We start from the raw sequence: 25788 nt of genomic DNA, 5'->3' as shown, positions 1-25788 counted from the left end.
TTTTAAGCATTTAAACACTTTGATAAAATGTTTATGTGACATAGCTCTCATATACTTTGAACTTTTGAGGCCAAACATGTTACAAAACAGGGCTGACGTGACCAGCCAATTGTATAAAAAGAACAAGCCACATTTTTCATTAATTTACAAGGAAACAATCATTCATTTAATTTTTATGATAACTCCTCCTTTATCTTATCATGTTATATCAATGATGGTTGTCATTTGACATGTTAACAATTGTGTTTGTTCATGTGTTTTGCTTGATTGTTGACAGCAAACTATATATTTAGCAATTTTAGTTTGCAAAACTTGAAATAATAAAAATAACATGACAATATAGAATGGAAAAATGTACTATAAATATGATGGTATGGGTGTCCATCAAAAGCACTCTTGTTTTTTACACAAAAGGTATACAGAATGAATTAGTTATAACTGGAAAAATAATATTTTGTTATAAAACCATATGGATAAACATCTGTCCTTATTACTTTACAATATCAAAGAATTTGCTTAAACGGGTAAATGGAACTAGAATATTCCTGCACATCTCACCTAACCTCTATGACACCATCATTTTCTCTTTGGACTAGGAATACAACCATCAATGGGCATGCGCTCTTGGGGAGTTTTCCAGACCACAAATTGCGCAGCAGGTTATATAGACCTATTTGGGGCAGCATACATATTGACATTTTTACTTTGAGTCCCTGGTTTTTATGACTTCTGTTCATGGAGCTAATAAATGAATTTTTCCGAAACATACAATATGAATTACAGAGTATTAATGTTGAACATCAAAACCGACACCACCAGCACTACAAAATAATAAGCGTAACGTCACAAGCATTCCAGACCAATAACAATCAATTTTCATGCATGTTCCAGAATCAAAGAGTTCTTTAAAAAAAATCCTTCCGACAAAGCCGCCGCTGAGCTAATATAGCTATTATCTCTGCTCATATTCAGATTTTCTTTTCAACCAACACAAAGTAACAGAAGTAGCGTAATCAACCAGAAAGCACAGATATCCATTTTGAGTGTCAAAACAGACTTTTCATTGAACAACATTGAGAATTAGAAAATAAATAGAGACTTGTGATGTAGCAAACACACAATTATTGCGCTTGTTGCCAAACAAGATAACCCAACAAGAAAGCGACAGGAGAAACGCTTTTTATGTACAAGACGTCATGTGATATCATAAATACTGCTGTTCTTGAAATTCTTTTGTTTGTCTTTGTTTTGATACTGTAAACATTATTCATCCAGTTGTGAGCGCACTGAAAGGCCTTTTTCTAAAATAATGTTTGGTGGAAACAACTTCAATCATCTCGAATCCCTGCTCTGAAGAATAGCTGCATGCATTACTGATGTAATTTCAATAAGTACAAATATACTTGCTATGCATGTTCTTTCATACTCATTATGCTATGGAGCGTTCAATGTTCCCTCTAGGGAAAACATAATCACAATGTTTCCATTGCTGTAATGGTAATTTTACTACTCCAAAAGAGTTTCTTTGCAGGGCTTTTTCTTTTTTTGTCTCCATATAAAAATGTTGCATTTGTAAAGTAAAAGAAAAGCAAAAAAAAAATAAATTAAAAGGGAAATCAATGGGCGATCTTTCATTGTGCTCATGTATGTAGTCACACTTGTACTGGATTGGAAGATCTGTCATACGGTCCCATTGCCTTACTCAAATCTGTTTGTCTTTTATTATTAATATGCAAATAATCTGCCGCTTGGGAATCTCAAGGAGACTGAGCAGTTTTCTTTATCCTGTTGGAGCTGGTTGAAGCTGTTGTGTACAGTTGTTTCTTTAAAAAAATGCTCTGCTTTGAGCAGAGTTTATAGTGCGGACACTCTCACAATGTTCCTTTGTGGATAATCTAGGGACGCTGATCTACCGTCCTCCTCAGGCGTAGTCATTGGCGGTGTTGGGATACTTATTACCGCTGTTGTGACATATGGAGGCTCACAGTTTAGTTTGATGGTTTCCTCCACTTTGGCATTTAGACTGGACCTGCTGTAGGAGAGAGATAGAGGTTACTGATACTGTAGCTTATTATTTTTCTCATGTTAGGTTATGGTACTGACAAAGGTATAAAAGGGTATGTGGAAGAACCTGCTGTGTATATCTACATGGTCTGCCTCACCAGCACTGCACTAATAGCTGCTAGAATACAAAGAAAGGAAACCCGTAAACCTGATGAATAGGTGAACTGATGAAAATAAAATTGAGTATTCAGCACACAAACTGTCTAGTATCCTAGGATCAACTTTTGTCCCCCTGTTGTCAATGTATGAAGTTCAGTGTTGATAAAGAACAAAACTGCAGTACCTGTTCAGTATTTTGAAGCCGGTCAAGTCCCAATCAGAGGTGTATGGAGCTGGATAATGTTCATTCATGTATGATGGTTCAATCCTGCTAGTTCACTTTCATATACCAAACATCCTTATCAGAAGTGCCCGGGCTGGTGGCACACTCTGATATTACTGCAAAGTAGATTCCCCGCGTAGAATGGAGATTTCCCGGGATCAGTGACGTCACTGTTGGTAGTACGGATCCTCATATCGGCCACAAGTAAACCAACATGTTTCAGCAACTTGATGCAGTTGCCTTCATCAGGATTGTGGCATGCTTGTGTGAATCTCCCCTTCTTATAGTTTATTTAAATATTGGACTTTAGTAGTTGATTGATGAAATTGTCTTTTTAGTAGTTGAGTTACATCACAAGGAATTTATCCTTCTATGTATTTGCTGTCTTCCAATATAGAGCTGCAGATTCGGAACTATGTGTTTCACTAAGGAGCAGCAACTGCACGTTCAGAATCATGTGATGCTGACTTACATCAGTGCCACGTAGCTTCTAATATACACTAGGCCCAAGTTTTCCAAGCTCCCTTGTTATGGTTCTGCCTTGCGCTGGTATACCATGATCCCATAAGTCTGCTCTTAATGTGTATCATTATTAGGCTATGTTCACACTACATAAATATGCAAAAGAGGAGCCCGTGGAGCCTCATTGAAGAGTCTTAAAACACAGGACTAGCCAAATATCCCTCCGGGAAGGACCCAGCCAAGGGGCAGCTCCTGTTAGGAAACCACCAAAACCACCATATTAAGTGGCCCTATAAGTCAGTGTAATGACAAGGGATAAACCAAGGCCAGGTAACCATCCACATACAGCTGTTTCGGGGTGTTGCCCCTCATCAGTGTGGAGCAGGATTCTGACTAGGTGGGAGCAATGCCTAGTAGAGCCATAAGAGAAACAGAGAAACATTGACTTACAGGGCCACTTAATTTGGTGGTTTCCCAACAGGAGCTGTCCCTTGGCTGGGTCCTTCCCGGAGGGATATCTGGCTAGTCCTGTGTTTTGAGACTCTTCAATGAGGCTCCACGGGCTCCTCTTTTGCATATTCATGTTTCCCAGGGGGCAATGCACCTAGGACTTCATTGCACTGAGCGCTTTCACTAGCAGCCGGCAGTGTTGTCATTTGGCTGGTCTCCCTGAGTTCAGCAATCTGTTTCTCTTATGACTCTACTAGGCATTGCTCCCACCTAGCCAGAATCCTGCTCCACACTGATGAGGGGAAACACCCCAAAACAGCTGTATGTGGATGGTTACCTAGCCTTGGTTTATCCCTTGTAATTACATTGACTTATAAGGCCACTTAATATGGTGGTTTTGGTGGTTTCTTAACAGGAGCTGCCCCTTGGCTGGGTCCTTCCCGGAGGGATATCTGGCTAGTCCTGTGTTTTGAGACTCTTCAATGAGGCTCCACGGGCTCCTCTTTTACATATTCATGTTTCCCAGGGGGCAATGCACCTAGGACTTCATTGCACTGAGTGCTTTCACTAGCAGCCGGCAGTGTTGTCGTTTGGCTGGTCTCCCTGAGTTCAGCAATCTGTTTCTCTTTTCAACCTACATAAAAAAACATGGCCGTATGTCATAACATTTTGCAAATAACGGCCATTGTTTGTGCAAATACGGCTGTTGTTATGACATATGGCCATGTTTTTTACGTAGTGTGAACCCGGCCTTAAGCTGCAGGTTTAATGCTTTGTTATATTGGACTTGTTGTACACAGTAGTGGATGTCTTCCCTAATCTATACTGTACGTGTAGATTAGCCTATATATTATTATATTTATTGTAGTTATTTGTGCATATGTTAAGAAATTTGAACAATTTATATAATGTTGTTAGTGATGTTAATATAATGCAGAAAGTGTTCTTTTTTGTTAAATTAAGCATTACATTGAAACATTGTACACTTTAATAATGGTTTTTGTTTTTTATTTATTTTATATTTTGCTTATTGTTTTGTTAGAGGTGTTCATCAGAAATATTTTGGGACTCTACATATTTTTTAATCATATTGCAATTGCTTTTAAAGGATATTAACCCCTTCCCCCAATATGACGTCCAGGGACATCATGAAAAGCAGTGCCAGAATGCATCATGACGTCCCTGGACGTCATGGTTTCCCTGCCTCCCCCCTGTGTCCCTGACTGAGATGGGGCAGCGGGAGGAGGCTGTGTCAGACAGCCTCCTCCCACTGCTACTGCCCGGAGGGGAGCCGTGCTCCCCCCGGTCAGTTAACCCCATAGATGCCGCGGTCGTTGCGACCGCAGCGTCTATGGAGAGATCTGCTGCCTCCCTCGCTGATCGGGCAGCAGGAGGAGGCTGCGGCACATTGCCTCCTCCTGCTGCCACTGCTGATGTCCTCCCCAGCTCTCTCTGATCCCCCCGCTCCCCCTGTCCTTCCAGCCCCCCCCCTGCCCAGAGCTTCCAGCCTCCCCCGGAGCCGCCCCCCCCCCCTGCAGGAGCTTCCAGCCTCCCCCAGATCCGCCCCCCGCCTGGAGCTTCCAGCCTCCCCCAGATCCGCCCCCGCCCGGAGCTTCCAGCCTCCCCCGATCCGCCCCCCCGCCCGGAGCTTTCAGCCTCCCCCGGAGCCGCACCGTTACCGGAGCTTCCAGCCCCCACCACGGAGCCACCTTCCGCCCGGCGCTTTCTGCCTCTTCCTGCCCGGGTTACCATAGTAACCCAGACGCTACCCGGTGCGTCTGGGTTACTATGGCTAGTGACGATCAGGTCCCTGCACCGTGCAGGGACCTGATTGTTTGAATGAGCGGTCAGTGTCTACACTGACAGCTCATTCACTATATAATGCAGTACAGCACAGATCAGGTGCTGTACTGCATTATATATAAGTACCTGCAAAAGTAATAGTAAAAACACACACACACACATAAATAAATACATACATAAAAAAATAATTAATTAATATAAATAAATAAATATAAATAAATATACACAATCCCCATCCCCCCTTTATAAATGATCCCCTATAAATAAGATACACATATTTGGTATCACCGCGTCCTTAATGACCCCGTCTATTAAACGGTTACATTAACCCCTTAGTGACCGCCGATACGGTTTTTTACGGCGGTCACTAATGGGCCTTATTCTGCTGCCATCAGCTTTTTACGCCGATGGCACAGAATAAGATTGCAGGGTCGGGAAGGCCCCTACCCCATCCCCCCAGCTACCGGAGGTAACTGAGGGGTTGGGGCAGTGTGTGGGGTCTGTCCCAGCCGCCCCCCCTTACCGACGATTACCGCTATTAATGTTATAGTGGCGGCCGTTGGTAACCGGCATTGCCACTGCCTTTCATCTCCTAAATAAGTGTCCCCTTAGACCCCAGATCAGCCCCCCCTAGTAGGGAAGTCACTAACCCCCCTCCCCCGGCGGCCATCATTTCCAAGATGGCCGCCATTGCTGTGAACAGACTGTCTGTTCACAGCGATGGAAAAGTGAAAATAAATCAAAGTCCCATGCTCTCCGCCACCGGAGGTAGCGGAGAGCATGGGGCAGTGATCGGGGACCCCCCTGCAGGTCCCGGTACAAGCTATCAGCAGTATACTATATACCGCTGATCCCTTGTACCATGTGCTCCCGGCACTTTTTATCCCCTGTCACCATAAATGATTGGTGACAGGGGATAAAAAGTGATGTGTCCGAACTTTGCCCGTAACCACCACATATTGCCAGTGACCCCCTCCAGATTGTCTGTAATCAACCCAGATTGCCCGTAACCACCCCAAATTACATGTACCCACCCCAGATTACCTATAAGCACTTCAGTTTATCAGTAACAATCCTAGATTGTCTGTAACCCCTCCAGGTTGCCCGTAATCACGCCAGATTACATGTTACCCCCAGATTGCACGTAACCACCGCACGTTGCCTCTGACCAAGCCACGTCGCCTCTGACCACGCCATGTCACCTCTGAGCACCGCACGTCGCCTCTGACCACCGCACGTCGCCTCTGACCACCGCATGTTGCCTCTGACCACCGCAGATTGCCTCTGACCACCGCACGTTGCCTCTGACCACCCCAAATTATCCAATGACCCCCTCCAGATTGTGGTAACCATGCCAGATTACAGGTACCCACCCCAGATTACCTATAAGCACTTCAGTTTATCCATAACCACCCCACATTGCCCGTAACCACCCCACGTTGCCTGTAACCACCCCAGGTTGCTGTAACCACAGCAGGTTGCCCGTGACCACCCCATGTTGTCCGTATCCACCCCAGATTACCTGTAACCACCTTAGGTTGCCCACAACCACCCCAGACAGTCTGGAATCACCCCGCATTACCTGTAACCTCTTTTTTTTTTTTCTTGTATTTTAGTAACTGCGCTATTCTAATAACCATTACTAGCTGCAGTTTTGCTCCAGTAAATTGGCACTCTCTTCCTTCTGAGCCCCGCTGTGTGCCCATACAGTGGTTTATGCCCACATATGGGGTACCGTTGTACTCAGGAGAACCTGTGTTACAGATTTTGGGGTACAGTTTCTCTCCTGTTCCTCGTGAAATTGAGAAATTTCAAATTAAACCAACATATTATTGGAAAATTTTTTATTTTTAATGGCCAATTTTGAATACTTTCTTCTAATACCTGTGGGGTCAAAATGGTCACCACACCCCAAGATGAATTCTTTGAGGGGTGTACTTTCCAAAATGGGGTGTATTTTGGGGGTATTCTATTCTGCAGACACTACAGGGGCACTGCAAACGCACCTGGCGCTCAGAAACTTCTTCAGAAAAATCTGCACTGAAAATGCTAATTGGCACTCCTTCCCTTCTGAGCCCTGCTGTGTGCCCATGCAGTGGTTTATACCGACATATAAGGTACCTTTTTACTCAGGAAAACCTGCGTTACAAATTTTGGGGTACTTTTTTTTCTCTTATTCCTCGTAAAATTTAGAAATTTCAAACTAAAAGAACATAATATTGGAAAAAATTTAGTTTTTCATTTTTACTGTCTAATTTTGAATACTTTCCTCTAATACCTGTGGGGTCAAAATGCTCACCACACCCCAAAATGAATTCTTTGAGGGGTGCACTTTCCAAAATAGGGTGACTTATGGCGAGATTTTACTCTGCTGGCACTACAGGGGCGCTGCAAACGCACCTGGCACTCGGAAACTTCTGCAGCAAAATCTGCATTGAAAAAGCTAATTGGTGCTCCTTCCCTTCTGAGCCCTCCTGTGTGCCCATATAGTGGTTTATGCCCACATATGGGGTACAGTTCTACTCAAGAGACCCTGTGTTACAAATTTTGAGGTACTTTTTTTCTCTTGTTCCTCGTGAAATTGAGAAATTTCAAACTGAACGATCATATTATTTGAAGAATTCGAGTTTTTCATTTTTACTGTCTTCTTTTGAATACTTTCCTGTAATACTTGTGGGGTCAAAATGGTCACCACACACCACGATGTATTCTTTGAGGGGTGCACTTTTCAAAATGGGGTGACTTATGGGGGTTGTTCTCTCTGCTGACACTACAGGGGCACTGCAAACACACCTGACGCTTAGAAACTTCTTCAGCAAAATCTGCAATGGAAAAGATAATTGGCCCTCCCTTCCTTCTGAGCCCTGCTGTGTGCCCATACAGTGGTTTACGCCCACATATGGGGTACCGTTGTACTCAGGAGAACCTGCGTTACAAATTTTGGGGTGCTTTTTCTCTCATGTTCCTTTTGAAAATGAGAAACTTTAATCTAAATGTATATATTACTGGAAAATTTTAATTTTCAATTTTTTTATGGCCTAATTGTGAATACTTTCCTCCTGCCCCTGTAGGGTCAAAATGCTCATTATACCCCTAGATTAATTCTTTAAGGTGTGTAGTTTCCAAAATGGGGTCACTTATAGAGGTTTTCAGGATACCAGACTTCTAAATCCATTTAAAAAAAGAACTGGTCCCTAAAAAAATCAGTTTTAGAAACTTTCACGAAAATGTGATAATTTGCTGATAAATTTCTAAGCCCCATAACACCCTAAAAAAGTAAATTATGTTTACCAAATTATGCCAGAATAAAGAAGACATATTGGTAATGTGACTTAGTAACTAATTTATTTGCTACGACTTTCTTTTTTTAGAAGCAGAGAATTTCAAAGTTCATAAAATGCTAATTTTTTTAATTTTTCATGATATTTTGATGTTTTTCACAAAAATTACACAAAGTAGTGACCAAATTTTGCCACTAACATAAAGTGCCATATGTGACGAAAAAACAGTCTCAGAATCGCTAGCATACATTAAAGCATCACTGAGCTATAAGCGCATAAAGTGAGACAGGTCAGATTTTGAAAAATGAGCCTGGTCATTAAGGCCAAAACAGGCTGCGGAGGCAAGGGGTTAAAGATAGGCAAATAATTCCAAATCTTCATTTAGACTGTTTGGGATGCGAGTGTTCAGACTGAAGATCCAATACCCCCGCCCCATCCCTTTTAGGCTTATATCTTATGGTAGGGGCCACCAAAGTTGGGAAGTGGGGGCAATAATTCTCCAATGATTTTATCTTGTTTTAATATATCCCAATGTTTTTTCTCAATGCATTTTGATTAGGGATGGTCTGAACCTGCTGAGGTTCGGGTTCGTATGAACCCGAACGCTCGGCAGCAGATTCCCGCTGTCTGCCCGCTCTGTGGAGCGGGAGTAACGCCTGGAAAACTGGGATACAGCCTATGGCTGTGGCTGTATCCCAGTTTTCCAGGCGGTCCTCCCGCTGGATCCGCCCGCTCCACGGAGCGGGCAGACAGCGGTAATCATTGCCGAGGGTTCGTGTTCGTAGGAACCGAATCTGAATCTGCAGTTGATGCTTATTAGTAATACACATAGTTCCAAATTCGCAGCTCTATATAGGAAGACAGCAAATACATAGGAGAAGGATGAATTCCTTGTGATGTAACTCAGATATTTGTGCATAAATTCTGCCCTGGAAACAAAGTTTAAAATTAATGCATTTTGTTCCTAAAAAGACAATTTTATCAATCAACTACTAAAGTCAAATATTTGGATAATCTATAAGAAGGTGAGATCCACGCAAGCATACCACAACCCTGAAGGCAACCACATTAAGTTGCTGAAACGTGTTGGTTTACTTGTGGCCTATACGGTGAGCCATATTACAGATAGTGACGTCACTGATCCCCGGGAAATCTCCAGTCTACGTGGAGAATCTCCTTTGCAGTACTAACAGAGCGCGCCACCAGCATCTCTCATAAGAAGATTTAGTATTTGAAAGTCAACTAGCAGGATTAAGCCATCATACATAAATAACCGTATCCATCTCTATGTACCTCCGTTTGGGACATGACCCGCTTCAACATACTTAACAGGTATTGCAGTTTTGTTCTTTATCAACACTGAACTTCATACATTGACAACAGGTGGACAAAAGCTGATTCTAGGATACTAGACAGTTTGTGCGCTGAATACTCAATTTTGTTTTTAACAGTATAAAAGGTTATGTACCTCTACAGCTTCTATGCAGCCAATGTTTCTGGCTACAGACTACAACCAAATTCAGAGTACTCTAAAGGCCCTATTACACAAAGCGATTATCGGCCTATTACACCGCTTAGTGTAATAGAAGACAATGATCAGCCAACATGCATGATGACGGCTGATCGTTGTCTTTGAACAGGCTGAAACACAAACGAACAGCCTGGCAATGATCTGCAGCCGTCGCTCCTTGCAATAGGGGCAGCGGCAGCAGACGGCATCTATCTGCTATGGGCTGCCCGGACAAATTAAACGATTGCCCGGCAGCCCTCCCCCCGCTCTAACCCGATTGCTGTTGAGCATGTAATAGCATTGGCAGCAATTGGGGAATGAGTAGCAAGCGAGCGCTGACCTGTCAGGTCGGCGCTCGCTTGCTCCTCTGTATTACCCTGTATAATAGGGGCTTTACCCTGCAGTCATAACACCTTCATACTTATTCCCTACTTCTCGCTAACCGCTTTAGAGCATTGCTGCAAAGCATGCCCCCTGCTGATGCCAACTCAGGTGCCGCAGCAGGGTACAGGATCAACAGGGAAATGTACTTTACAGTGGTGGACCAAGCTGGGATGGAGGGCACAAAGGCGGATATGCCCTGCTTTTATGACATCATGGAGCTTGGATAAAGGCAATCTATTTCAGTATATGATGCCTCAGATTACACCACGCTCTAAAATGTATTTTGCCAAACTACACAATGGTGCTGGAATCGGTGACAGTATCACTTTAAGTTATTATAGTTTTGTTTCTACTTCTCTCTCTCAGCTAGAAAAGGTAAATGCTGCCGTTTAAGTCTCCCCATACTCTTCTCATTACCTTGAATAGAGTGTGCTGCCTGGAGGTGAATAAAATTTTTAAATTACACACTGAGGTTCGTATTCAAAAAGCCCCTCCATGCACATTAGAAAATATGTTGGGCAAACTTAGCAATTTTGTCAGGGCCATCTGATTGCCTCATCTGTATGGGGGCCTCCTGACCAGGCCCGCTTCTGCCATGAGGCGGAATGAGTATTCCGCCTCAGGCGGCAGATTCTGCGTCCCTGCAGGGGGCGGCAAGATCCTCACCGCTGTCATTTTAGTTAAGTTTAACTTAGCTAAAATGACAGCAGCAGTCACAGCCTCACCGCATATCCTGCCGCCCACGTTCCCCGGCGTCCCCACGTACTGCCGAGTTCTCCGTCCTACGTTGCCCAGCAGCCTTCTCCCTTATTGGTCGCGTGCGTGCGCCGCAGCCGTCCGCTGCGGTGCTACGCATCTGCGGTCACCAGGTACCAGCAGTGTTGCCCTGTGCTCCGGTAAGTTCCGGGGAGGGGGTGCGCAGTGTGTAGCGGCGCGGGGGGGCTGGGGTTGTTTGCAATCAACGTGCGGTGGGCTGGGGGCGGCGGCAGCCCAGGTTTGCCTTAGGCGGCAGAAAGCTCTTCCCTGGCAGATGATATCAGGGTAGTGAAGGATCAGACATGTTGTATTTCATAAGGCCAATCCTTTTGCTCTTGAAGAGTTGAGCTGACACCAGAGCAGTCTTGCAGCTACTTACTCCTCCTTGAAACACATGAACGCTCAGCCGATCGTGTGTATGGAAAGATCGAGAGGGACAGCTGTCACCCAAGCAAGTGTTTGGCTGACAGTGATTGCACATGCATGGGTACCTTTAGTGGTTTTCAAGTGGATAGTAGATCACTGAAGGTACTTTAAGCCACTGTGTCTGGATTTCTTAAGCATATTAGTGTTTTCCTTCTGTAATTACTTATTTTATATTCTGTAATGTCACTTTTTAATGTTAACGGTCATCTTTACTAAAACTTTTGACACAGAGGAATACTTGGAAACACAATTTGCGCAGTTATTACAGATACAATTTTCATTATATTTTACAAAAAGTCTTAAGCAACAGCAGTAAGAGGCAGACTTTTTATACCTGTTTGGTAGTGGGTTTCTTTCCATACATTGGATCTGGATAGCACTAAGCTCCTGAAGACTTCCATGATGGCTACATGTGGTAGCATTAGGAATAGGCAAATTCTTTTTATTTCTTCTTGAACAGCAAAAACTACTGCCTTCATGCTGAGATGACAAAGAGGGACTGTGATTTCTTGGTTTATTAATGGTAGATACTTCCATGCAGCTGTCTTCAAAGGTCTGTTCATCCACAAACTCATGGTTCTAGGTCATAAAATGAAATATCATGAATAAAAATGCTTTATATATACAAGGTCATTATTATAACCATATAGAAAAAATACTACACCATGTATGTACCATATACAGTACCGTAAAAGTAATATGCACAGAAGAATATGAAACAAACTTCACATATAGAAAATGTATCCAGAATACCTTAGATATGTTGACTTCCTTAAGACTTGGTTATTTAATCTAGAGCAATCTAGACACCTCGATCAGGTCAATCTACATGTTATAATTTGAATTGACAGCAGAGAAAACTACACTAATCCTTCCATCTAAAGTACAGTATATTTAGTGCTTTTTGTAAAAGCCAACTCCTTGTAGATCTTAAGCCTTCATAGGGCTTAAAGGGGTTGTCTAGCGAAAATCTACCAGTACTTACTAGCTACTATATGTCATGCAGGAAGTGTTGTTTTATTTTCAGTCTGACACAGTGCTCTCTGCTGCCATCTCTGTCCGAGACAGGAACTCTGTCTCAGTTTTTTATGAATCCCCATAAAAAACAGTTCCTGTCTCGGCCAGAGAGGTCAGCAGAGAGCACTGTGTCAGACTGAAAATAAAGCAACACTTCCTGCATGACTTACAGCAGCTGATAAGTACTGGAAGACTGGAGATTTTTAATAGAAGTAAATTACAAATCTATATAGCTTTCTAACACCAGTTGATTTGAAAGAACTTTTTTTTTCACTGGACAACCCCTTTAACCCATCTTACAAATAACCCAGTACATATACTGTAGTTAAACAAGCAGATGAGGCAGGGTTACAATGTCACAGGTACTATACGTTTAAAACATTCTGATTCACATTAAGTATACTTACATATCAGCAGCCTACTTTCCTGCAACTTGATAAACAAGAATGTGCTGCTTTACCTATTCCGCATGAAATGGAATAGAATTCAGATTTGCTGTCTGCACAACAAGATCTCATACCCAGAGATAAAGGTAGACAAAAATTTTATCAAATGAGTTGGCTCTCAAGGTGTCTCTAAAGTAGTTAATACTATTTGACTGGACAATAAAATTGTACACAAACTTAAAATGTAAAACTACATGAATATACACATATACCATGATTATACAATACATAATGTAATATGGGAGTTGCACAAATGATGAACAGTAAACTGACAACCACACACATACACACAAAAAAAAAAGCCAAAAACACCTAGATGTGGTATATAAATGGTACGTCCCAGAAAAAAAATAGAGGAATAAAAAAAATGAAGGAAAAAAAAATTCAAATAGTATTGGTTTAAAAATAGTCCTGTATATATGTTGCTGGATTGTTCTTTTATAAATTACGCATATATAAAAACAATGTGTATTTAAATGTTCATATATTGCTTAATGGAATCCACCTCTTCCACTGAATGCGCTGTCCTGGATGTGATCTCTGCTGTCTTTTAAAACAATAGTGTGCTTCTCCACAGGACAGCAGGAGGATCTTCCACTTCACTGAGGGTACAGTTTCTGTGGAGAAGCACACCACTGTCCAGGGCCTATCACTGTGTATTAAAAGACAGTGGAGATGGTATCCAGGACAGCACATTATATATTATATGTAACATATAATATTGGTATATATGTATTTATGAATCCTGCTCCACACTGACGAGGGGCAAATACCCCGAAACTGCAGTCTGTGGATGGATACCTAGCCTTGGTAACCCTTGTCTTATGTCGTTATGCTCGCCACAGAGTTAGACTTTGACTTACAGGGGCCACCCTGGTGTTTCCCTATTTGGGTCCCAAAGCTCGCAACAGATTGAGGACCTGAGGGACTACGTATCAGGGTGGTTTGGTGCTCTCCCCACTAGGAGGCACCCCTTGGCAATGGGCTTCCTTCTCTGGAGAGAGGGATATCTGGCTATTCCCGTGTTTTGAGACTCGTAACTGAGGCTCCACGGACCCCTTTTTTGCATATGTATTTATGTAGTTTTACATTTTTAAGTTGTGTACTTTTTTATTGTCCAGTCATATAGTAATAAATACTTTAGAGACACCTTGAGAGACAACTCATTTGAGTCCATCTTGCCAGCATCTCTGAACACCAACCAGTCAGGTGATCAAACATGATCACCTGTAGAGTGTGGGGGCCACACAAAAATACTGGATTACCAATGCAAGGGACTCAAGAAGATCGACAAAACAGTACCTGCTTGCTACAGCAAACATCCATGTTTGTCTTTGATGCAAAGGGCACCAGCAAAATCATATAAAGGAGGATAACTTGCCAGCACAGGTATATGCAAAATAAACAGTGTCCACAATCAAACAAATTGCAAACAATTTATGTGTCTGTATACTTGCCTGCACATATAGACATACATTAATACATGTGCATCTATACAAATATGCATAAAAAACTGTTCAAATATATATAACAAAAAAATTACTTTTTAAAAACCGTATATAAAACTATTATTTACCACATAAAATTAATACCCAATAGCCTCATTTAATCCCTCAGGTATCAGCAATCTCAATATAAAAGTCCAGAAGGCTTCTTCACTATACATGATCTGTTGTCCGTTTCAGTAGTTTGTGCCACCTGTTTTATGGGCAAAACACCAATACATTTAAAATCATTGTTGTGCGCCTCAAAAAAGGTGAATTCAGGAATAAATAGGTATATTTCAAATTGAATTTACAGTAGCAGAACTGAACACTTTCTGCTGGGTATATAAGCAATGGTTCACCATGTGGTCAACATTTGGTCATAGTGGCCATCTAATAAAAAAAAGGTCAAAAGCAGAAAACTCCTGCAGTAGACAATGGATAACACAGCACTAGCCAAAATAGATAGCAATATCCCTTATAGTTGTATTCATCATGCCCAAGAAACATTACCAAGATGGATGAATGCTTTTATTATTAATGGAATAGGCATAATTGTTCCAGCTACCTCCTTGGGAATATGTTATTCTCAGAGGTGCTGTAACTGATATTCTATTCCAAGTAGATTATACTGGAGACTTTAGAGATGTCTTCCATGTCTCTTATTTTATGCATGTTGGAATAATAAGAAAAGTAATGTGCAGTTTGTACGTCTAGAAATTAATCTAGGACATAAGTACATTTTTGGATGTGTCTTAGGCCAGTTTCACACATACTGTACCATAGCAGATTTCACTCTGCACGTTTCCCAGCGAAATCCCCTGCGATACTCAGTACTGTCATTTTGTGGAGTATGGAGAGGTAAGGACACTCTTTCAACTGCCTTTTCTTTTAGTCCTCAGGAATATAAACAACTTCCAGAGGAGTCTGGCGGCCAGGGCCGATTCTAGCTTTTCTGCTGCCTGAGGCAAAAATTAAAATGGCGCCCCCACCTCCCCCGATACTAGTATCATTTGTGTAGGAACTATTCTCACGTATTCTCACGTCGATACCTCAGCTATTAGTAAACTAATTATTTTCTCATTATGTATTATGATGTTCTGCAGAATCTCATCATAAACCTCAGCTTCTGCAGAACCTCATCATACACCTCAGCTGCTGCAGAACATCACACTACACCTCAGCTTCTGCAGAACCTCATCATACACCTCAGCTGCTGCAGAACATCACACTACACCTCAGCTGCTGCAGAACATCACACTACACCTCAGCTGCTGCAGAACATCACACTACACCTCAGCTTCTGCAGAACCTCATCATACACCTCAGCTTCTGCAGAACCTCATCATACACCTCAGCTGCTGCAGAACCTCATCATACACCTCAGCTGCTGCAGAACCTCATCATACACCTCAGCTGCTGCAGAACCTCATCATACACCTCAGCTGCTGCAGAACTCTGCATACACCTCAGCTGCTGCAGAACCTCTTCATACACCTCAGCTGCTGCAGAACCTCACACTACACCTCAGCTGCTGCAGAACATCACACTACACCTCAGCTGCTGCAGAACATCACACTACACCTCAGCTTCTGCAGAACATCACACTACACCTCATATCAGTGATAGTGAGCTGTATACTTACAGAGGTGGTGCAGTCACAGAGGTCCCGGCAGGAGAGGGAGGTCAGAGGTCATCTTCAGCGCAGCGCCCAGATAAGGGAGCGGCTTCTCCTCACAGTGACAGGAGAGAGGGAGGGGGGGGGGGCGCAGGGGCTTTCTCTCTCTCTCTCTCTCTCTCTCTCTCTCTACATACTCTGCAGATAACTGTCATTCAGCAGGTGGTCTGCTGAATCCTCCGTCACTCCCCCCCCCCCTGCTGGAGGCAGCTGAGCACAGGACCCGGTGGCCGGATGCACCAAGCCCCGGAGTGCAGAGTGCAGTACAGTGATTCCCTAGGCAAAAGATTCGGGGCAGTGAACTTTCTGTTTGGGGCACTGGCCCCGGATCTTAATGCCTAGCAACGCCACTGCACTCAGTACGGTTAGGAGATCAGGGCTGCTGTCATTTTAGCGAAGTTAAACTTCACTAAAATGACAGTGGCAGAGAAGATTCTGCCGCCCCCTGCAGGACCCTAAGAGCTGCCGCCTGAGGCGTAAGCCTCAGTCTGCCTCATGGCAGAAGCGCCCCTGCTGGCGGCAGCCTACCTCCCCTCTCTCCATTTAGAACAGGAAAAAGCTCCAGTGAAATTAACCTTTTAAGTGTAAAGGGGGATTGGAATAGGTCATTAACCCTTTAAGGACATGGCCCATTTTCGTTTTTACGTTTTCGGTTTTTCCTCCTTGTGTTTAAAAGGTCATAGCACTTGCATTTTTCCACCTAGAAACCCACATGACCCCTTATTTCTTGCGTCACTAATTGTACTTTGCAATTACAGGCTGAATTTTTGCATAAAGTACACTGCGAAACCAGAAAAAAATTCAAAGTGTGGTGAAATTGAAAAAAAAAACGCATTTCTTTTATTTGGGGGAAATGTGTTTTTACGCCATTCGCCCTGGGGTAAAACTGACTTGTTATGCATGTTCCTCAAGTCGTTACGATTAAAACGATATGTAACATGTATAACTTATATTGTATCTGATGGCCTGTAAAAAATTCAAACCGTTGTTAACCAATATACATTCCTTAAAATCGCTCCATTCCCAGGCTTATAGCGCTTTTATCCTTTGGTCTATGGGGCTGTGCGAGGTGTCATTTTTTGCGCCATGATGTGATCTTTCTATCGGTACCTTGATTGCCCATATACGACTTTTTGATCGCTTTTTATTACATTTTTTCTGGATTTGATGCGACCAAAAATGCGCAATTTTGCACTTTGGGATTTTTTTGCGCTGACGCCGTTTACCGTACGAGATCAGGAATGTGATTAATTAATAGTTCGGGCGATTATGCACGCGGCGATACCAAACATGTTTATTTATTTATTTATTTGTTTACTTTTATTTAAAACCTGGGGAAAGGGGGGTGATTCAGACTTTTATTAGGGGAGGGGGATTTTTACTATTAACAACACGTTTTGTTTTTTTTTTACACATATACTAGAAGCCCCCCTGGGGGACTTCTAGTATATACACTTTGATCTCTCATAGAGATCTCTGCAGCATAGATATGCTGCAGAGATCCATGAGATCGGCACTCGTTTGCTTTCGGCTGCTGCAGCCGGAAACAAACGAGTGCCGAGCCGAGGACGGCGCCATCTTGGACGCGTCCCCGGCCGGCATCAGTAACGGAGATCGCTCCTCCGGGACAAGGTCCCGGAGGAGCGATCTCCCCCACTAGACACCAGGGAAACTTGCCTCCGGTAATCGGAGGCAGCTGTCAACTTTGACAGCTGCCTCCGATTAGCTAATTAGCGGGCACGGCGATCGGACCGTGCCCGCTAATAGCGGCGGTCCCGGGCTACACGCGGCACCCGGGATCGCGGCACTTCAAAGCGGGGCCGCCGCGCGGCCCCGCTTTGAAGTGCTAATGAGGACATGGGACGTACCGGTACGTCCTATGTCCTTAAGAGGTTAATAGAGATGAGCGAAACCTCAAACATGCTCGAGTCCATCCGAACCCGAACTTTTGGCATTTGATTAGCGGTGGCTGCTGAAGTTGGATAAAGCCCTAAGGCTATGTGGAAAACATGGGTATAGTCACTGGCTGTATCCATGTTTTCCAGACAACCTTAGAGCTTTATCCAAGTTCAGCAGCCACCGCTAATCAAATGCCGAACGTTCGGGTTCAGATGGACTCAAACCCAAACCCGGTTCGCTCATCTCTAGTAAATAACAATAAAAGGTGCAGCACACCTATAGGGATGCTGAGGTTGACTTGGAATGCACTACCCAGTGCACAATATACAGACAAATAAGTAAACCAAAATCAGTCTTCTAAGCACTACATACAATGGCCATATACATTTTATATAATGTGAACAGTGTTCACAATTTATTGGATTTATATGGGCATTATTATATGTGCTTATAGGATTGGGAAAGGTAAAATAAAATCACTGTAAAATGGCTTAAAACTCAATTTGTGAACACAGCTTAAGACTAAAATTGGTTGGAGTATTTTTTTTCTCACCGGTGGGTTAGTAAAATGTTAGTACAGTGGTGCCTTGGATTATGAGCATAATTCGTTTCGGGACTGTGCTTGTAGACAATCGTCCCACATCCCAAAAATAATCATGTTTTATTCTGAATAACATGTAGAACAGATGAAACAAACAATGAGAAACAGCTGAATATGTGATATTATAAGTTACTATACAGTATAGTAATCAGCATGTGGAGTATAATGTATAGTAAGTGCATAAAACTGAAAAACAGCAGCAGTTTGTAGATATAGGATGGAACTGTGTAGTGTAGTACAACAGGATAGAATAGAGAAGCAGGGCTGCTGTCAGAGGTCTGTGTGGGCACATAAGTGCAGTGAGGAAGGGATGTGTGTTCAACATGGACCAATCAGGAAGTGAGAATCAGCTGTACAGGTGGACAGTGACATAAACTTTTCTATACAGCATGGTGTATAGCTAAGTGTGCGTGCAGGCACATTAAAGCAGCAGTGTGTACAGCTGAGTGTAGTGTAGGCATTTTTTAAAGTACAGAAAATTAGAGTCAACACTTTTCTGTTCGTTAAAAAAACGCATTCGTTTAGATCTGCTTTTTTTTTTTTATAATGGAAGTCAATGGAAAACGGATCCAAACGGACGACACACAATTGCATCAGTTTTTTTCATAAAATGTATATGTTGAACAGATTGCAAAAACGCAGTGTGAACCCAGCCTTAGTGGTGCTATGGCCTCACCTCCTGGACACTAGTCATAGTCTGAAAAAAAGCATTTGTTTATGAAAAGAAAAACAAAGACACAGGCATGAAAGGTTCTGAAAGCATTTATCAGTATCTATCCAGCAGTGCCATGAGCTAGGTGGGAAAATCAACAAGTAATTCATACTGTGTCATTCATGATGACATCTGGTCACATTAGTTCTCTAAAGCCTATAAAATATGTGTCACATTATCATTAGCATCTTTTATATTTATCACAGATAATTTAAGTAAATAGGAAATAACTAAAAAAAAAAGTAAACTAAAACTAGTATTCTTTATGGCTTAAATAAAGGCTCTGATAACAATGCCTTCATAATGTCCCATCAAGCATTTCTAATTATAGCAACAGGAAATGTAAACATACTTGAATGTCAGATAAATAGTCTTCAAAATCTTGATCACAAAATAAAAAAAAAAATCATTTCTTGTTTTTGTTATCATGGCATTAACTGCTGAATTAACATATGTTCTTGAGATTAGAGTATTATGAGATGGAGAACACAAATAATCTTATTCTTGTCATTTAGGATCATAGGCAGACAAGATGGACCATATGGCCATACATTTTATGAAGCATGCTTGTTGAAATCTGACTACAGACAGTTATTTTTAATCAAATACAGTTAATTTTAATCAAATTGGTTATTGGTAATTTACTGTTGCAAAAAATCTGTTAAATCCTACAAGTGAGAATGTAACCAGACTATAAGAATTTTAAAGCATATCTGTTGTTAGAGAAGTAGATATACATTTACCTACACTCTCTTTTACTTGTAAAAATCTTATGGACAGAAACACCACAGAGCAGGGCAGCCTGGAGGAGGGAAGTCTGATTTTACCTCTATGAGGTACACAGGGAGCTGCTGTCAGTATATACAGTGAGTACACTTACTAATACTGTACACTGAACTATTTTACTATAAAGTGGCCAACCCCTTTAAGTAAACAGACTCAAGCACCCAATAACAGACATTATCCGCATAGCTTAGTGAAATAAAGGAATGGTGCAGAAAAATGCCTAACAGCAGAGTTTTTGACTATTAGTATGGCCCCCATTAGTAGGGTTAAAAATGATAACTCAACAGCCTCTTTGCAAGAAGTCAGGAGAAAGCCATTTGGCCACACGAGGAAGTGGAGTCTAAGTGCCCTTTAGGTCGTCACCATTTATCCCGCTCCTGGACTTCAGCAGCTAGAGGACACCAGGTCGCTACACAAGAGTATTCCTGGTTTGGCTAGCAGCTGGTCACAAGAATCAGATAGGGAGAGGCAAACAGTACTAATGAGGAGTAGCGACACATGGCATGGTATTAGAAATATGAAGGAAAGGTGGTAGCTTGAATTTTTAAGAGACCAAGTTGATCAGAACCTTGAAGAGCTCAATGAACTGGGGAGGGAACTTGTAACTGGGAACTCTCATCCTAATATTGCACAAGGAGAGACAGACTATCACCTGGAGTGAACTGGGGGAAGACCTCTTTTAGGCATCTTCATTCTTTTCCATGCATGTCTGTTGACATCAGCATAGTACAGAATGGCTGCTGCTGAAAAGCACTTATTCAGTTGGAGGAAAGTAGCCCTAGCCTCATGAGTTCTGCCTTTCGCATGTACCCTTTCTTAGTCTGGACAGAGAGAGGTTTTAGCTGATAAAAACTGGCAATTTCGAAGAACCTTTGTATCACTGGCCATTTCAGGACAGCAGATTCCTTTTCTATATCCATCTTCCATCTGGAGCTCTGCATCTGACACTAAGAAACCCAGAAATGGTACAGTAGTCTTCTTATAGCAGTCACCCTTACTGATTAGATTGTGTGCACAGCAAAGGTCCAGCTTACAAAATATTTTGGCACCTTGGATCCAATCAAAGAGTTGGAAACATTGATATTATGATATAGGGATATTATTCAGACCACAATAGTCAATGCATGACCAGAGAGAACTGTCTTTCTGCACAAAGAAGAATCCGGCACCAGTAGGAGTTTAAGACTCCTTGATGGGACTATTGGGTCTATTGGGTCAGTCATAAGGCTGGTGCGGAGACAATGTATCAACCTAATTTGTGCCTTGTTATACCCCTTTAAACTATGTGGCCCTGAATACTAATTCTGCTTTTTTGGATGACCTGCAGAGGAAACGGCCATTTATGACCTATCATCTGTAATCTAAATATTGATATTCTCGGTGAGCTGTTGCATCTCTCTGTATTTTTGTGTGTTTGCAACTTCAGCCATGGCAACATGCTCCTGCCTAGTGTGAATAGTGTTCTAGGAGAGCTGACCAAATTTGTCTTTTTTTCTGTAACTCTCCAAGAATAGGAACACATTAGTGGCTGCCACCATGTTGCACATTAATTTGAAGATTTAATTATTACTGATGATTGCAATATAGATAAATGTAGCTAAAGCCATGCCTTGTCATACTTACTATACAGTAAATACCACCAATGTACACAATGGCAAAACACAAGACGACATAATTATTCAATCAAGAAACAGGAAGAAATATACAGATGCTGACATATACTGACATTTAATAAAAATTTGTATTAATCTAGCTGAGCTGCAGTTGACATTTAAGTATTTGTTTTTGCACCACATTGGCTCAGTTAGTTTACTATGATATACTGTCATATACTGTCATATAACACATTCATTGCAGTGAATAAAGCTTCAATTTAGTAGAGACTACAGAGGAGCAATATATATGAGGGACCCCTCATTGTAGAATAAAAGACAATGGGAAGAGGCTGGACTACTGTTTAGAGACCATTTAAAGAAATATTCAGCGCCGACTATTGTTGAGTTGACAGCCAGGCTAAATGACATTATTAGACTGAAGAAGGGGGTCTAACATAAACATAAGGCTATGTCTAAGTTTGAGACAATAAGGGGTCCCTGGATAGATACCCCTGGGCTCCCATCTTGGTTGTTTCAGAGGTCTCCAATGGAGTCCTTTTTGCTACTGGCAAATCAGCATAGCAAAAAGACTAGAGGTGGAGTGAGGGATAGGAGAAGGAGGTAATTTCTCAAGCTGTATGGTGAACAGGAAGTGTTTGTGGAAAATGCTTTGCTCTCTGGCATATTGCACGACTGTATTAGTTATCTTTCTGAGAAAATAATTATTTAAACAAAAAACAAACTTTTAATACTGGAAGTTGTCTTCTTTTTTTAATTGGGATCTTATATATGCATGTATAGTGTAGGGTCAGTGATTGTATAACCTGATGGTATACCCTCCACTTGTTGTAGTAGCAGTAGATGTAGCAGTACTAAAGCAGGGGGAACCCAAAAAATAAAGTACACATAAGAAGGTACTTCACTTAGATGAGTAAAAGCATTAAAAAGTTATTTCCTAATAAATAGACACATGTCAGATATGGAAAATGGTGCTGTGTCAGCAAGGCCCAAACAGGCTGTAGCAGTAAGGGGTTAAACTGTGGCTGTCTGAAAACATCTTATTAATTCATTTAGTTAAGGGATTTGTTCCTTAATTACATAACTACAGCCAATCCTTATATGCTATTGAGATTTACACTGTTTCTTTCTGTACTTTAATAGCGTCTATCATGGCCTTTAATTTTTACAGTAGTGATATAATTTACATTAAGGGACAATTGCATAGGTTGTTTATTGCTTTCTCTATTTTCTTCATGTTTTTATGACCTGAATATTTATTCAAGAAATTAAAAATGAAGGAGCTATAAAAAAAAATAAAATAAAAAGGTGTCCTTACTACTTACATAAAATTACTTAAAACTCAGGCTCACAAGTGTTTCCATACTGTTTTCATCCTGCTGATTTTTATTAGACCCATAATTTATAAAGATAAATGACTGAAAAGCCAAGTAAGAAGTAAATATTACAGGATACTATGGGATCGTGCATTTTTCTTGCCGTAATCAGTGCTAACTATTCCTGCTTTCAAGCAGCATAAACAGATACACATTACAAATGTAGATTCTAATTTACAACTGATTTAAAAGATGAGAACGATTCTGCATCTTTGCCTCATTTAAGTCTGCTTAATGTACGAGCACACATGACTCTGATGCTTTGCATAGATGCATCTGCTCTACATCAGACTTCAGCGCACTGTTCTAGTGGACCTGGCTGTCTCAGATGTGTTGCGCTTGTGTACCAAAAGATACATAACATCTGTGAGCAGATTGCCATCAACACTAACAAATACCATTAAATGTAATTACATAGAAGTATTAAGTAATTAAGGCAACACTTATTAGTGAATTGTAAATAGGTTTTAAAGGAGAACTTTGGCCAAATGTAAAAATCAAGAGAGAACAGGGGGTGGTGGGAACATAATGAAGAAGTCATACCTAATCCAGTGTCTCTGCATCACAAAGCTATCACTCACGGACCCCGGCCGGTCCCCTGTAGCTCCTGGTCCTGTGATGTCCTGACCCGGCTAAGAAATGCCTGCTCAGCCAGTCACAAGGCAATGACTGAGGGGGCACAACTCTGCAGTTAATGACTGGCTGAGGGGGTAGTTCCTGCCAGGTCATGACGAGTCAGGAACTAGAAGAAAACTGGAAACCAGGCATTCCTGGTACATCATGAAGGTGCAAGAGGGTTTAGAGAGGGGGTCACGGCAGCCAACGCAGGCCGATCGACCAGCTGATTAAGCTTTTACATGGTCTAATAGTGCTATCCGTTGTAGTATAGTGGGCGGCTGGCTCTCCCCCCTGTGATGCAATCGAGTTGGAGTGAGACATTCTTGTTGCCAGGTGGGAGATCAACGCTGCAATGACGCAATAACATAGATCAATACAGTACAAATGTACTGAAACTGCATTGATCAAAAGTAGAAGACCCTTAGAAAAAAATTTTTTATAATAAAAAATCCCATCCCATAAAAAAAGTTTAAATCACCCCCTTTTCCCATTTTATACCTAAAAATACATAAATAAATAAACAAACATACTTGATATCACCGCATTCGGAATCCCCAAATGAAATTATGGCATTCTTGATCTCACATAAGCACAAAAACCCGCCAAAATTGTCAATTTTTGTCATTAAATCCAGAAGAATTTTAATAAAAAGTGATCAAAAAGTCGCATGTATGCAAGCAAGATACTGGTAGAAAGTATAAAAGTGATATACAGATGGTCAAAGACCAATTTTAAACACATTTTTTTTTAAATCTTTTACATTTGCGAAAGCAATCAAATAAAAGTTATATATGTTACCTATCATTGCAGTCAGTTTTACCATAGGTTTCACAGCGTATTTTTTACAGAAAAATTCAGTCTATGGTTATAAAATACAATTGGTGTCACAAAAAAAAGGACTCATGGAGGTCTGTAGGTGGGAAAAAAATGCAAGCGCTATGGCCTTTTAAACATGAAGGGGAAAAAGCAAAAGTGCAAAAACAAAAATATGCTTTGTCCTTAAGGGGTTAAAGGACAACTGTCACCAGTTTAGACCCTCTTTCAAACCAATAACACTGCTATTTGCATAAGTGCATAGGTTCACAAGACCCATGAACAAGTGTAGTAGACTCAACTACATTGGATGTCCATACCTATAGAAGCCAAGGTTGCATCCATATACTATGTTTATAACAAATTATTATGCAAATAATATTTTCGCATATTTTCCAAAATTACCTATATGAGTTGCAGTCATTGTAATTTTCCAGTTATCAACTATTCGAGTATAATTGAAAGGTTTTTGAACAAACTACCTATGATAACAGTATATTTTAATAAAAAAATAAACACTCAAAATGCATGTTCTTAATTATTATGCACAGCAGAGTTTTCAACCCTTTGTGACATTATAAGCATTAGCAGATTATTACAAACTGAAATGAAACATCAAAGTCAAAAATTTATTCTAGGTGATGTTACATTTGCATATAGGACCCCTTGTTGGAAAGAAGCTTCTGAACTGTCGTCCATTGAAATTGTCAGTTTTTGGATGGTTTCTGCTTCAATTATTTTGCATGAGGACAGAATACAGTCCCAGAGCTGTTGCTTACATGTGAACTGCCCCCCTCCATCATAGACACTCATTTTGATGATGCTCCAGAGGTTCTCAATGGGGTTAAGGTCAGGGGAGCATGGGGGCCACACCATAAGTTTGTCCCCTTTCATGCCCATAGCAGCCAGAGATGCAGATGTGTTATTTGCAGCATGAGACGGTGCATTATCATGCATGAAAATGATCTTGCTGCGGAATGCACGGTTCTTCTTCTTGAACGATGGCATGAAGAGCTGTTTGAGAAACTCCACATATATTATGGAGTTCATCTTTACCCCTTCAGGGATCCTAAAGGGTCCGACAATCTCTCTCCCCATGATTCCAGCCCAAAACATTACTCAACCTCCTTGTTGGCGCTGTAGCCGTGTTTGCATGGGGTGTCCATAAATCAGCCATTCTCCACTCCATCCATCTGGATCATGGAGTGTTGCACGGTACTCATCGGTGAACAAAACAGTTTTGAAGTCAGTCTTCATGTATTGTTTGGCCCACTGGAGCCGTTTCTG

The 25788-nt window shown here is 41.6% G+C and overlaps 1 protein-coding gene across 3 annotated transcripts in view; it reads right to left on the bottom strand.

The window, feature by feature from the left end:
- Nucleotides 1–849: 849 nt before the first annotated feature.
- The window catches only part of KCND2 (potassium voltage-gated channel subfamily D member 2), a 287947-nt gene continuing 263008 nt past the window's right edge, over nt 850–25788 (bottom strand). For all 3 annotated transcript variants that reach the window (XM_069976521.1, XM_069976529.1, XM_069976536.1), the window contains 2 exons: nt 11793–12037; nt 850–2032 (listed from right to left, as the gene is read on the bottom strand). In XM_069976521.1, the coding sequence (XP_069832622.1) occupies nt 1855–2032; nt 11793–12037 (423 nt within the window). In that variant the 3' untranslated portion in view covers nt 850–1854. The remainder of the gene's footprint in view (nt 2033–11792; nt 12038–25788) is intronic.

The sequence above is a fragment of the Dendropsophus ebraccatus genome, chromosome 1 (genome assembly GCF_027789765.1).
Source record: "Dendropsophus ebraccatus isolate aDenEbr1 chromosome 1, aDenEbr1.pat, whole genome shotgun sequence".
In the NCBI taxonomy this organism is placed as follows: Eukaryota; Metazoa; Chordata; class Amphibia; order Anura; family Hylidae; genus Dendropsophus; species Dendropsophus ebraccatus.
This window is presented reverse-complemented; position numbering and strand designations above follow the sequence as displayed.